Source organism: Anopheles marshallii, chromosome 2 (genome assembly GCF_943734725.1).
Source record: "Anopheles marshallii chromosome 2, idAnoMarsDA_429_01, whole genome shotgun sequence".
Classification (NCBI taxonomy): domain Eukaryota; kingdom Metazoa; phylum Arthropoda; class Insecta; order Diptera; family Culicidae; genus Anopheles; species Anopheles marshallii.
In genome coordinates, this window is record NC_071326.1 from 27,871,436 (window position 1) to 27,884,477 (window position 13,042).

Below are 13,042 nucleotides of genomic sequence, written 5' to 3' on the forward strand. Positions count from 1 at the left end.
AGCTTTCTACCACAAGAAACTTCTTTTCCTGCGAAATGCGGAATGCGACGGCGGGAGCCTGTAGGAGAAGGTGGAAGGTTTCGGGCAGACAAACTGTTTTGCCAGTGCGACTTCGTCTTATCTTCCGCCTGCTGCCCGTGGTCGGAGATGGTGATAAAGGAAAAGAAATGCCGCAACACAAACCACCTGCGAGTTCGCTTCTACCGCAAACCGTCCCCGTTACGCCATCGTAACGCAAAACCGGAGCAGATCTTCCCATTTCATATCCTCATCGTCTCATCGTTTAAGAATGGAGGAGCCAAACTACGTTTCCCATTCCCAACCACTGCCGCCGGTTTGGTGCTTTACGAGCATAAGAAATCGACTGCGAACGAGGGGCTGGAGCAGAATACGGCGCAAAAGAAGCGACTCTCCAACAGAAAAAAGGAACTCAAGTCCTCCCCAAACCCCCGGCTGGATACCTTTGGTTTGCTTCTGTCTCTGCTGTGCGGTTGTGTATGTTTATAATATACATAGAGCATGTAGTTTAGAAACTGACCTATCCCAAATGCTTTCCTGTTGCGGATGCTGCAAGCAAGCAACAACGTACGGGCAGCAAACGTCTTGAAGTTTCGAACCCCCCCTTTCCTATGTTTATAAGAAGCGAAGCCCGAAAGGAAGGGCAGCGCAGGCGAAGCGACAGGAAGCTCCGGCCAATCTTTGCAAATAAACTCTATAATAACATAATAATAAAAGCAACATCGGCAAAGGGAGAACCCTCAGGAAGAACGGAACCCACGGAAGTTGGCAGAAATAAAAGGCCAAAAACTCACCCTCGGAATGGGGTAAAGACGATAAAGCAAACCAACAAGCAGCACGATAACGAGAGAGAGAGAGAGGGACAAACAGTGTGGAATAAAATAAAACACAACCCTCCATTCCACTCCCTTTCGTTTCACCCCGTGTCGTTGGCAAGAAAAAAAATCCGAAAAGAGTAAAACAGCTCAATAAAAGAGTCGTTTCAGGGTTGAAGACGATATGCCGTGCAGAAGAAGCGAATAAAAGCGTTCATAAACACACACACACACACAAACACACACGTACCCAACACCTACGATGGCCGTCTGGCCGTTACAATCGCAGGATAAGAAAAGACGTCCGAACCAAGATGAATGGACCCCGGCGGGAAGATGACTAAGACGAACTAGCATAAGAAATGGAACACACAATGCCCGGTACGGGGAGGCTCCCAGCCGCAAGAGGTGGATCCTCCTCTCACTGCCTCTTAAGGGTATTCCCCCCCTCGATTGGGTTGGGGTAGCTCCCACCCGACTGGTTAGAGTACCGGCCGAGACGTAAGATGAATAAACAAATAAAAATATTCTCGTAAAGCTGCAGAAGAATAAGGAACTGGGAAGATGTAGGAGGAGGGCCCGTAAAACTTAAGTCATTTTCGTTCGCCACACCAACACACCGGCACCGTCGGCTACCGGTCAATGTCAACGGAATTCCGGTAAGACGGAAGTTCGCCAGCCTTGCCGAATGTCTGTCCGTTTCAGGGCTTTTGTGGTTATTTTTATATCTATTTACCAGTGCATTAGTATCTTCTTCGTCCAGTTCGAAGCGTTTTGTAATCGATGTGATGTTTTGAGGTGATCTGTGCAGTGAATAGTACATCTACAAGATCTTTTAGAGTATATAGAAAGATGTAGAAAGGTAGGATCATAAGTTAAAAACTCTTTCAAACCGTTCAGCGTCCCAGCAAACCCCATCGGAAACGGTTTGTTGTGAATCCATTAGTAAACCAGGAAGAGATCCTTTAATTGATTTGATTTGATTAAGGTAACATCACACTACTTGGTGCACTCCAAGGCAACACAAGCGCAAACATTCACTCCTCCACACAAACACACTCAAAGCGAAGGAACACTTCTGCTCGTCCTTAAGCACGTGCTCAAGGAAGACACAGCGACACAAAAACGGAAACTCACCACCAGCGGCAAAGGGAACGATGGAACATAATAATAAAAATTTATGCTGTATCAACATTCCAAGACGCTGGGGCAAAACGAAATCAACTCCCTCCGTTTACGACTACTTGGGGTGGCGTGGGAGGGGGGATTTCGCTTTCTTTCAAACCAAAATAGAACGCAACAAGTGGCAGTCAGACACACACACAACGGAGGAAAATAACAATGATTCAAGACGCTGTCGGCACAGAGCTGATGTATTGCATCGCATGTATTGCAAACCATTCGTAGAACATAATTAATCGCATGTTGGAACGTTGATGGAGTCGTTGCAAGGAACGGGACGATACATTTACGAGTGTTGTAAAAGAACACTATGCGCAAATGTAATTGAACGAGAACATTTATGTGTTTTAATGATGGCAAAGAAATAACTTAAAATCCACTGTTGAATCGCTTGCGCAATATTCGCCTCGCAATGGAGCAGGCAGTATTCTACGCGATGGACCACCCGAAACCCGAACGCCGAAAGGATCGGCTCACAAAACACAACCCCCAAAAGCGTGAAATCGAATCAATTAATTAAGTCACGTTAGTGTCTGTCAGTGTCCGGATGGTTTATTATCCGCTTCCTTTTTTATTGCGACCGACAGCAGCCTGTTGCGATCTGGATGCATTTCCGCTGGCGCAAAACGCATTTGCTAATCGTTCTACCGATTGATACGCTTTGCGTGTTTAGAAGTGTTTGTGTGTGAGTGCAAAAAAAAACAAGATACTGCTGCCAGCAGAAACAGAGAATCTGTGTGTGTGTGGGTAAGGGATGGCACGGATCACCATCGCCGGCCGATGCACCCGATGCACCGACACTCACCGAACCCCTTTCCCTTGCTTTCTTTTCCATCGCATCAAGCTGACATGACAGATGCACGTCCCGAGCGTCGCCGAGGGAGTGCTAATTATGACAGAAAGCGGCAAAAAGGATTTCTTTTTTTCTCTCTCTCTCCATCCGCCAGCCCAACGCTCATTCTCGATCGTCCGTCGATGTCGCCGAATCCGGTGCAGTTGGTTTGCGCCGCACCGTGAACATACACACTGCAACAACAACAAAGCATTGGAAACGCATCCATAAATCGAATATGTGTGCACCGGAGAGATGGGCACAACCACAAGCACAAACGGTGGTGGAGAAAAAAAAATCCTCGAAAACGGATACGTTTGATCGACGCTGCAACAAAGAGCAAACGTAATGGGGTTTACTTCGGGTGCATCGAGAAGGGGTGGAAGGGCACAGGGAAACGAAGTGTAGGGGTTTGGTAAGTTTGACGTTGTTCCATTTCCCATCCTTTTACTATCTTTTTTTTTTGCAGCCAGATATGCAGCATACAAACAAACCGGCAGCGCTATTACGGGAGAGCTCTCTTTACTCTTCCAGTCTTCCTATACGTTTAGGTTTTTTTTCTCCGCCAAAGCGAGACCAAACAGGAACAGGATGATGGATTTTTTTGCGCCTGTCTTTATAAACACCGACAGCGGGCGTAGCAGTAGAATTTTTTGATTAAAAGGACATTTGCTTGATCACTGTGGCACAACCCCTGCAGTGCAAAGCGGGCTTCTATCGGGCTCATAATTGACTAATTGCAAATAATCGAAGCCGCTTAATCTCCTGACTATTCGCGTCAATTATCGTTCCAGAAAAGTTGGAAAAACTGACATTGTGGGTGGGGTGCGGGGCTAGGGGGGGGGAGGCTCTTATATGCTAGGGGCCACTGACCGTAACCAGGTGGAACTCATTAGCGGTGGCAGCATTAGTTGTTTAGAGCCGATCGTTTAAAAGCACGGTGGTAGAGTGTTTGGTAGACATACGCGGATAGGTAGCAAGATAGTCATGATGGAAAAATGAATACTATTATTTTAAAACTCCACTACATTCCCTTTAACCTTGATTAAAAGAGGTGTAAAATGTACAAAAATCTAATAAGGTTCATTTTCTACATACACAAATTTCTTACAATCATTTAATAGAAGTTGACAATCACGACAGCACGACATTTTGACAGATGTCAAGTCGTTGCGATGGCTTTCACGTTTTTCAGACACCCCTATCTAGACTACACACTCATATTTTGCTCTGGTAAGAAAAGTAACGTGTTTTTTCACAGCATCAGCGGATTTTTGTCACATTACTCCTCCTTGCGAATCGTTCAATCTTGCAAACAATGCAAAACCCCTCGCGGTGATATTTTTACGCCTATTAGTATGGTTTTATTCTATGAGTCTGTATGCTGTATGCCGGAGCAAGTTGTAGCTCCGGCTGTCCAGAATAAAAAATACAGTCGTTGCCGCTAAATTTAGTCTAGTAGCCATCAGTGTTTGACAGTGGGCATCAGTTTTTGTCCTATAGTCACTAATTTTTGTCACACGTTGTGTAGTAATCCACGTTCCCACTGCAATACTCCAAGAAAATTTGGATTAGCGTGGGTATCAAATTATTCAACAATATGAGGTATAAAAGCTTGAAAAGAGCTTGTAGATGAGTTGGAAAGCCACTGTCTCGAATCTTCCCGTGAACATCTGTAGTCATCTCCATTACATGAGCTTTACCCCCAGGCTTAAGTCGATCATCATTAGCGCCCAATTGAACTCAACGTCAGGCTAAATTATACTAAACAACAGTGAGAATGATATGATATCTCAATATTTATTAAAAGTACCTTATTTTCTAGAGCGGCTTCCTCGGTTAGAAGAGCTCAATAGTTTTTGTTTTGTTATCTCGATGTATCTTTTTTAGTCCACACACACACACAAACTGTTTCATAATACCATAACACATATTCAGATGTCACTATGGGTTTATACAACAGATCCAACAGTAAACGGTTAAGTAAAATCATTACTCAGCTCATGTTGTAAACTCAGTTATGATGCTTTTCATGAGTCGGTATAATGGTTACAAAAGGATCGTTGTTCTGATGTTTCTTATTCAACGATTCATCTCATTTCGGTTTTTAAATATTTACAGAGATCTAATGAAAGCTTAACATTCAAGGACAGAAGTAAAATAGATGAATGCACCATTATGTAAGGAAAATATTCTGTTTTCGTAATCTTCAGCCACTCCGAACACAATTTTTTACGCTTTCGTACGAGATGCGTCAGCCCCTTCAGATTATCTTCCAGAACCTTAAAAATGTTCCGTAGAATACCAACCAACCAACAAGGGCGAAAAGCTAATTATTGGTGAAAGCAAATACCCTAGAAGACCTTCGCCAATGAACCCACATAACCAACAAAAAAAAAACGACCAACCTACAAAACAAAAAAAAAAATCTTTTCTCGCTGCAAACCGTAATCGCTTCGGGATTTGGGCGCGAATATTCAGGCAAAATCATTTTGCACGCTCGCATGTTTGGTTGTAGACGTTGGCGTGGTTGTCCTATTCCTTGAATACTCCTCGCATAATAACATTTTTTCACAAAACGTACGCCACTTTACTGAAGTCGTCTTAGCGGAGCTGCCGCAGGTTCAATTGCAAAAAAAAACCTTTTGCTTCTTCAGTACTCAGGTACATGATTGCAACGCGATTCAGCACACACATACAAATGTAGAGTCGTCCCGAATAACCGGAAGACAAACGATCTGGCGAAAAGGGACATCGAAGAGGATCGGAAAAAGGACTGCGTGCGGGCCCTCCACAAGAAAGAGAGGCCGCGTATTTGCTGCAATGGGTGCGTGAAATATCGCCAAAAATTATGCTGCACCAAACCCAGGGGACGGGACCGCGGCGGGACAGAGTACCCAGGACGGACAAGGAGCGAGTAGCAAACAGGAATGGTTTCGAGTTTCCGTATCAGCGAAGGTGTAGCTGGGCCGGTGTTTCGCCATCCCGCATCCACACAGTCGAAGCCTTTCAAGCGCGGGATGCCAGGAAGACCGTCTAAAAGGGACGCCTATTGGTCGCGTATCGATCCTTTGCTGGTTTCTTTCCCCCGAGGCCCAAGCCAATTGCCCACCAAAAAAAAGGGACTCGCCTCGGGTTCATCACCACCACCCCGGGGGATTTTGAGGCGCAACACGACGGCGAAATACATGCGACGAAAGCGATTTCGGCGGCCTGGAATGCAATTCTCAGAAGTTTGCCCGTAGGTAGAAACGCTCCTTCTCAACTATAACCCTCTCTCCCTCTCTCTTCGTCGCCTTCTCTCTCGCTTCCACCAGCCAACACCTTCCGTGATCCCGCGGTGCAATGGTGCAATGCATTTTTATGGCCCACCAACACCAACCACCCGTGAGCAAAAGCAATGTCACGTCCCTCGCACCAGGAGACGAACGTTCAGCAGGTAAGGTTGTGAACGCGGGGTAGAAAACGGTGTGCAGCGGTGCAAGAGAGCCCAAGCAGCATAATGGTTCGGCTGCATCCTTCCTCCATCCCTTAAGGGGCACAAAGGCCCGCAGAAGGACAAACGCAAGAGGAATAGGCCAACAATTTCGCAGACTCACGGCCTATTAACACCCGCGCCGGCACCGGGACATCGAGGGTCATAAGAAACCTCTCAGCTAATCGCGTACGGGCGGAGGTAGTTTCGTGGAACGAGAACCCCGCAGATCTGCGAAACGGCACGTACGGAAAACGGAACACCCAAACTGCCAGCATCGCGCTAGCAAGAGCGGGACGCGAAACATGAGTCGCTGCTCTGGCCACCGGTGCGCCAACACGCGGTTCACTCGCGCTGACGGGGCACATTTTCCCGAAAATCTGCCAAACAAAAATGGTCACCGATGGCGGAGGGCAGATTTTGGAGGACGCACTTCCCTCGGGAGGTAAGAGCTCGCAAACATTTACCTGCCGGAAGCGACGGAATGAAGATACAGATGCAACATGCAAAAATTTACACGTTGCCGATTTTATACTTTAACGGTTTTGCTTGTTGCGGGATTACTGCTTGCTTAAAGGAACTTTCATGAAATATCAGCTCGTGAGGTGTGAGAATAACTTGCAATAAAACGCAGAGCAACATTTACTTCTTTTCATTTTAAACTAATGGCTGCTTCTAGACGTCGTGATTAACACAATCATACGTGAAAGACATGCGTATAAGGACACGTTAATTAAATCTATGTTGAATTTTGATGGTCTGTAGTTCAAGCTTGGAAATACCAATTTTGTACTTGAACTCTCGTATACTAAGACGTAGGACTATTAGATTCTTAGATATTCTTAGATAAGTAATTCTAGACTACTACCCTACAGTAAAATGAGGTCACTCTCCAGATTGAGTCGTTGAAAGGTATTCCCAATCCCATTCGTTGAAAAGGTAGTTGGAAACTATCAGAGGAGATTCCGAAACGAAAAATCAACCACTGATCTTCACCATGCGAAAGCTCTTGGAGAAGATGGCGTAGCACTAGCTGCACTCCTTCATACCAGTTTATGGTGGATGGAAAATTCTCAGGGCCATTTTCTACCACAAAGAGGATGTGTCAAAAATCCGAGCTAGCTTGTCTGTTCTTCAACCTAGCACTAGAGAAGGCTATCCGCGACTCGGAGCTGGAAATTTCCGGGACCATCTTCAATAAGTTAATCCAGATCTTGGCATACGCCGATGACATAGACATCGTAGGTTTAAGGCTCTCCTACGAGGATCAGAGGATCGGGCAAATGGAGGAAAATCTCAGTTGCAGTTGGAGATATTGAGACAAAAACTCAATTGATGGTGACGCCACCAGCGGCCATGCTAACAAGTCTTAACTTACACAGGAGTGATGTGCAGATAGGTGAGCGCACTTCGATGTTGAGATACGCGCTGGAGTGCTGGATGCCAACCTCAGGAAAATTCTCAGATGGATTTTGGCTTGGTATGTGTGGAAAGACATTGGAGGATTCGTTACAATGACGAGCTCTGTGAGCTGAACTCACTGCTGTACTGCGGGTAAGACTCGTCTGGGCTCAAGTGGGCTGGTAATAGCATGAGAATGACACCGTACAACCCAGCCCATATAGTCCTTTTGGACTTGTTTGTAGACATTAACCACAATACTAAACGGCAAGTTGTTACGGATAAAGAATAATGCATCTTCAAGTCGATGTCTTTAATTGACACCTAGGCTGACATTTAAGATGTGAAAGACTCTATTGATAATTTCTCAAAAAATAGTTATCATTGATTACAATTCTGCTGCACAAAATTATTCAAGGGCTGGTCTAGTCTGGTCTACAGTAAAACTAATCAGTACGTTTAAAGCAAACCACGACGATTCACGTTTTCTGGATTCCTGCTTACTTCAAATTCTTAATGACACATTCTTTATACCTCTAACTGATAAAATCTATTTCGCTTAATTGCTAAGCATTTCTTTAAAAACCCAAAGATTTGAAGATTGAAGAAGGTTTAAATTAAAATTTATGAATGAATGTCCTGTGGTTTTCAGAATCCTTTTCAGACCAAAAAAAAAGATTCCACCAACAAAAGACTTTAGTAATAAAAGGTGACACAAAACAAAATAGTTTATAAGATATTTCAAAACAAAAATAAAATATCCCCTCATCAGAGGCACAACTCAACAGTTACTGACGGCTTTTACCAATCGACGATAAGCTCAATGAGCCTACATCGAACTGAAATAATATATCGAGAACTGCTCTTTGCAGTGCTGTTCGTCCTACCCAGCGCCTAATGCACACTCTGCACGTTTCCATAACCATCGATAAATTGGGAAAATGCGACCTAGCGTTCAAAGAGAAAATCATCAATATTCCGTATCCTGCACACCCGAGCGCAAAACCCACGTCCCAGTACCGGACATTAGGCGTGCGGACCTTATCGCGAAGGGACAAACTTGGCCGGCCATCGAAACAGCGAGTAGAAAAACTACCATCCATCGTCTTTCGCAGGGCGAAGAAGTTAAGGGGACTTCTCGCAGTAGGCATGTAGGGTGGCAACGAAAAAAAAATAGCAAAACCGAACGTGACAGTAAACGTCCGCGTGAGCCGTCCGTCGGTATGAAACGTAATTTTTTTTCTGCGTTCAATTTCCTCACCATTTTCCGTTTTCTTCGATGGTGTCCTTTAAATGAGGGCTCGACCCGTTCGAATGTATTGGAATGCTTTTTTTTCGTTGCGTTCACTTCCACGAACACGTGTAATCTTCGCATCCAGAGAAGATTGTTTTTCGCCCGTTCGAATGGACTCGGCAAGGTATGGGCACACCGGCCAACAAATGCCGTCGGCCAACGAAACTGTGTACTGGTTTTACACCAAATGGATAGTTTTGCCAAGGAAACAAGGAAAAAAACGCAGTGCGATGCCTCGTCGCTTTCTTTCGCTGAAAAAGCATCCGTTTAGCGCAAGAGCCCTTTGGTCTTTGTTCATCTGCAGGTTAAAACATCCAAAAAGTCAACAACTTGGCGAAATCGGGGTGGCCAAAATATGTTCCCCCCTCATTTGCCTTCTTTCCAATCCATCTCTCACCCCATCTCACCCCGGGGGTTGGAAGCTGGCTAAACTGCAACGCAGCCGCCAACTCAGTTGGGTTCGTTCTTTTTTGGCGAAAATTGCACACATTGTTCAAGCTCGCTTCTTCTACCGTGCGGTATTTTTTATTCTCATTTCCTAAAGTCCTGTGGGGTCTTCTTACGCAGCGAGCTATCCCTTACGAGTATGTCGCTTTGCCAAAAAAAAGGAAAATGAAATCCTTTCGCGTTTCTGCGAGTTAAAGTGTTTCGCCTTCTACACTGCTGCCATGTTAGGGACGGATAGTAAGGAATGCACAAATGAAGAAAAGGACGAGGTGAAATGTTTACCGCCCAACAATCATCCCCGAAAGTAAGCCTGTCCGCTGTCTTAAAATCTCTTCTGTGGAACCATTCCCGCACGGTCATATCCTTTCCTGCAGCCAAATGAATGAGTACCTAGCCCCGGCAGAAACGGTCCTTGCCTGGAGGGCACCAAACAACAAAAAAATCGCCATATCCAGACACACAAACACACGCAATTGGCGGGAAACAAGGAATAAGACAACGGGCCGGTTCCAGGAAAAGAATGACACGAAACAAAAAGGGATATGTTTGCTGGCGGTGTGGTGTTGATCGCCTGTCGCGAAAAATTTTCCATTCTACGCCCACCACACACCGTTGTGTTTCGCCGTCTTCTTAACGTTTCGGCCCCGTCCGTGTGGTGGTATCGGTGAGCCGTCGCCAGGGGTTTCATCCCTGTGTTTTGTAATCCTCCCATCTACCTGGGTTGGTTTGTTTTCTTCGCTTTATCGCTGCGTACGTTCGCGTTCGTTCGTTTAATCACTGCACCCGGGCCACGGGTCTCGGAAGGACCCTTCTGTTCGCGAATCCTTCCCACCGTGCATGCCTTTCTGTGCGTGTGAGTGTGATTGTTTTTTTTTCGTTTCCTCCTGCTCTTCGCAGGAACACATGTCAGTGGCGCAGAATGTAGTGGCCCCACACAAAGGATGGGTGAATTTTACGAAACGCTGACCATTCAAAGAAAGAGACATCCTTAAAATGTGACGGAAGGGGATGCGGGCGCGCCAAATCTCGCGATAGTCCGCTGGTGTACGTGCGTGAGTGTGGGTGTCTGTGTGAGCTAAGGGAAGTAGGGAAAAGACATGAAAACCAGCAATCCCGGTGCGTCTCGGGCTGGTAGCGAAAGGAGCCGAATGCCCACCGCTGCCATACACTCACATCCGTGTAACCCATGTATACACACATACACAAACTCACCCGCTGGACCGAACATCCTGTCATGTTTGTCAAGGTTCACTCATGTCTGCCGTTTCGATTCCCTCGCAAAAGGCAAACTTTCTACAGCATCCTTGCTTGCCGTCCGGTACGAATAGCCCAGAGCTTGGTGATTCTGTCGCGATTTCCCACCCTCGCTAAAGCGATTTTCGTTTTCTTTGCGGCATCGATTTACGGTTCCCTGTGTGTGCCGTACCGCCTTCGCACATTCCCAGTTCAATTCTCGCTGCTTGGCTGTCACGCAGACTGTACCGCAGCGCGGAAAATCGAAAATTAACCCCACACACGCGCCGTACATCACGATTTCCTCGGAAAAAGTGTTCGTCCAGCTTGCGGTGTTCTTTCACCCGCGGGGATTTAATATATTTTAACAACGATAGGCCACAAACTTTTCGAAACAATACACTTTCAACCGTTAACAATAAATTAAATCTAAAACACAAAGTAAACTAACCGGATCATTATCTTGATTATTTAATAAACTATGTTTAGTTTGATGTAGATAATACAGTACTTAACATAACTATATGTATATCAGTTGTTTACAATTTAACAGCTTCACTTTAGTTACTCTTATGGGATAGATAACATCAATGTCAGAATAACTTGATTCAAATGTAATTTTACGTCTTTTCATATTTTTTCAACTATTTATAATTATTGTGAAAATACGAAAAATTGGTCCGAATGGGATTTTGGACCAGTCCTGTCGTGTCTTAGCGTCGCTACAAATACACCACCAGCCCGCCCCAATGTATACCATTTTATTTTATTAAATTCTAAAATTGCAATACCAACGGATCCTCTTAAGGATTTAAAGTAAATTAAAAAAAAAAAACAAACCGGGTGTGCATATGGTTATGTTAAGCATGGAATAAACTTATCGCAAATTATATTATCACATAATACGAATGTCGCTAGTTAATATGTCAAACTTTCATGACAATACTGCTTAGCCGTTCTTCTTGAAAGAAAAAATTTAGTTCTGTTCAATTTTACTCAGAGGTCACCAAAACCCCCTTTTTAGGGATACGCTTTCTCGCTAAGCATATGACTTTTATTTGCCAATAAATAGAATGCTGTGGCTTTCTACAAATGAACGAGTATCAATCTTCCCCTACCGCATTCTTCGGCAAAACCAACCCAAAAAAAGCAGAACGTCACCAATTTCGGAAAGAAAAATGTCTATTTCTCAAATTAATGCATCCTTGGTAACGCACGACTGATGCGGATCCTCTTCCTTGGGCTGACTGACCAGAAAACCTTTTTTCCACAAACCGCCCTAGACGCTTCCCTGTTTGAGCGAAACGCTGACAACACACACCACGGGACGGGAGAAAAATCTTCGCGATCCGTGTGTATGCTCGGCGAAAGTATACGCCGGTTGCATTAAAATCCCTGTTCCGTAATATATTCGAAACTCATTTGTTTGTGTTCGTAGAACAAGAGGTATGATAGCAGGTAGGCGCACTAGGGTATGACCAATCCCTACACCGAAAGACTGCCACACCGTGCTGCAGTGAAAGGAAATTTATTTGCACAAGTATGTGAGAAATTCTTGCACACACATTGACCGGTTGCGAGTCGGGCACAAGAAGAAAAAAAAAAAAAACAGGGAACCAACTCAAGTTAAACCTAACTGCAAATGCTTGCGCGTCGTACGTCCGGGCCAGCAAACGCAAACGGCGCCCGACGAATGTGACGGAGCAAAAGATGGACGGGGTTGCGTTTTTGCAACCAAACCCCGGGTGATTGTGAAGGTGGCCGAGGATTAAATGCAGCAAAGAAAGCACCATACATAAAGCGAATGTGTGGCCGAGCTGGCCTGCTTGTTCCTCGCTCTGACCGGCGCATCGCGTCGAAGGATGCGAAAGAAAAGATGCTGAGCGTCGTCATCTCACACCCTTGGTGACAGGGAAGCGCAAAGGATATGCAGAGCGAACCATGCGTGCGTGTGTGTGTGTGCTTGCGTATGTATATACTGAACCGGCTTGCCTAGCAACGGGATGTCCATATCCTTACAATCCTCATCCCCCGCGTTTCGCAGGGCCGTTTCTACGTTTCCGGGCCTACTTCTTCGCCAAATGTTCGGTGTTGGAGTGGAACTCCACTGTCCAAACCGGACGCTGCTGTATGCTAATATCCTTCTCGAGCGGGACGAGATAGTCGACGAGCACATCTTCCTCGACGATGGCGACGATGACGACGTCGATGGGTCCGGATGGTTGATGGTACATGTTCTTAGTTTTTTGTTCATCCTCATCCTGGTCCTGGCCCCAACCGCCGGTGCCACATCGATCCAAGATGAATTGGATTCTCGCTGGGCTCTGGTCGTTCTTTTGCCAGAA

General features: G+C 45.4%; 1 protein-coding gene across 1 annotated transcript in view; it reads right to left on the reverse strand.

The window, feature by feature from the left end:
• LOC128717802 (coiled-coil domain-containing protein lobo) overlaps nt 1-12,931 on the reverse strand; it is a 131,654-nt gene extending 118,723 nt beyond the window's left edge. Inside the window, exon 1 of the mRNA XM_053811478.1 lies at nt 12,768-12,931. Within this exon, the coding sequence (XP_053667453.1) occupies nt 12,768-12,931 (164 nt within the window). The remainder of the gene's footprint in view (nt 1-12,767) is intronic.
• Nucleotides 12,932-13,042: the final 111 nt, after the last annotated feature.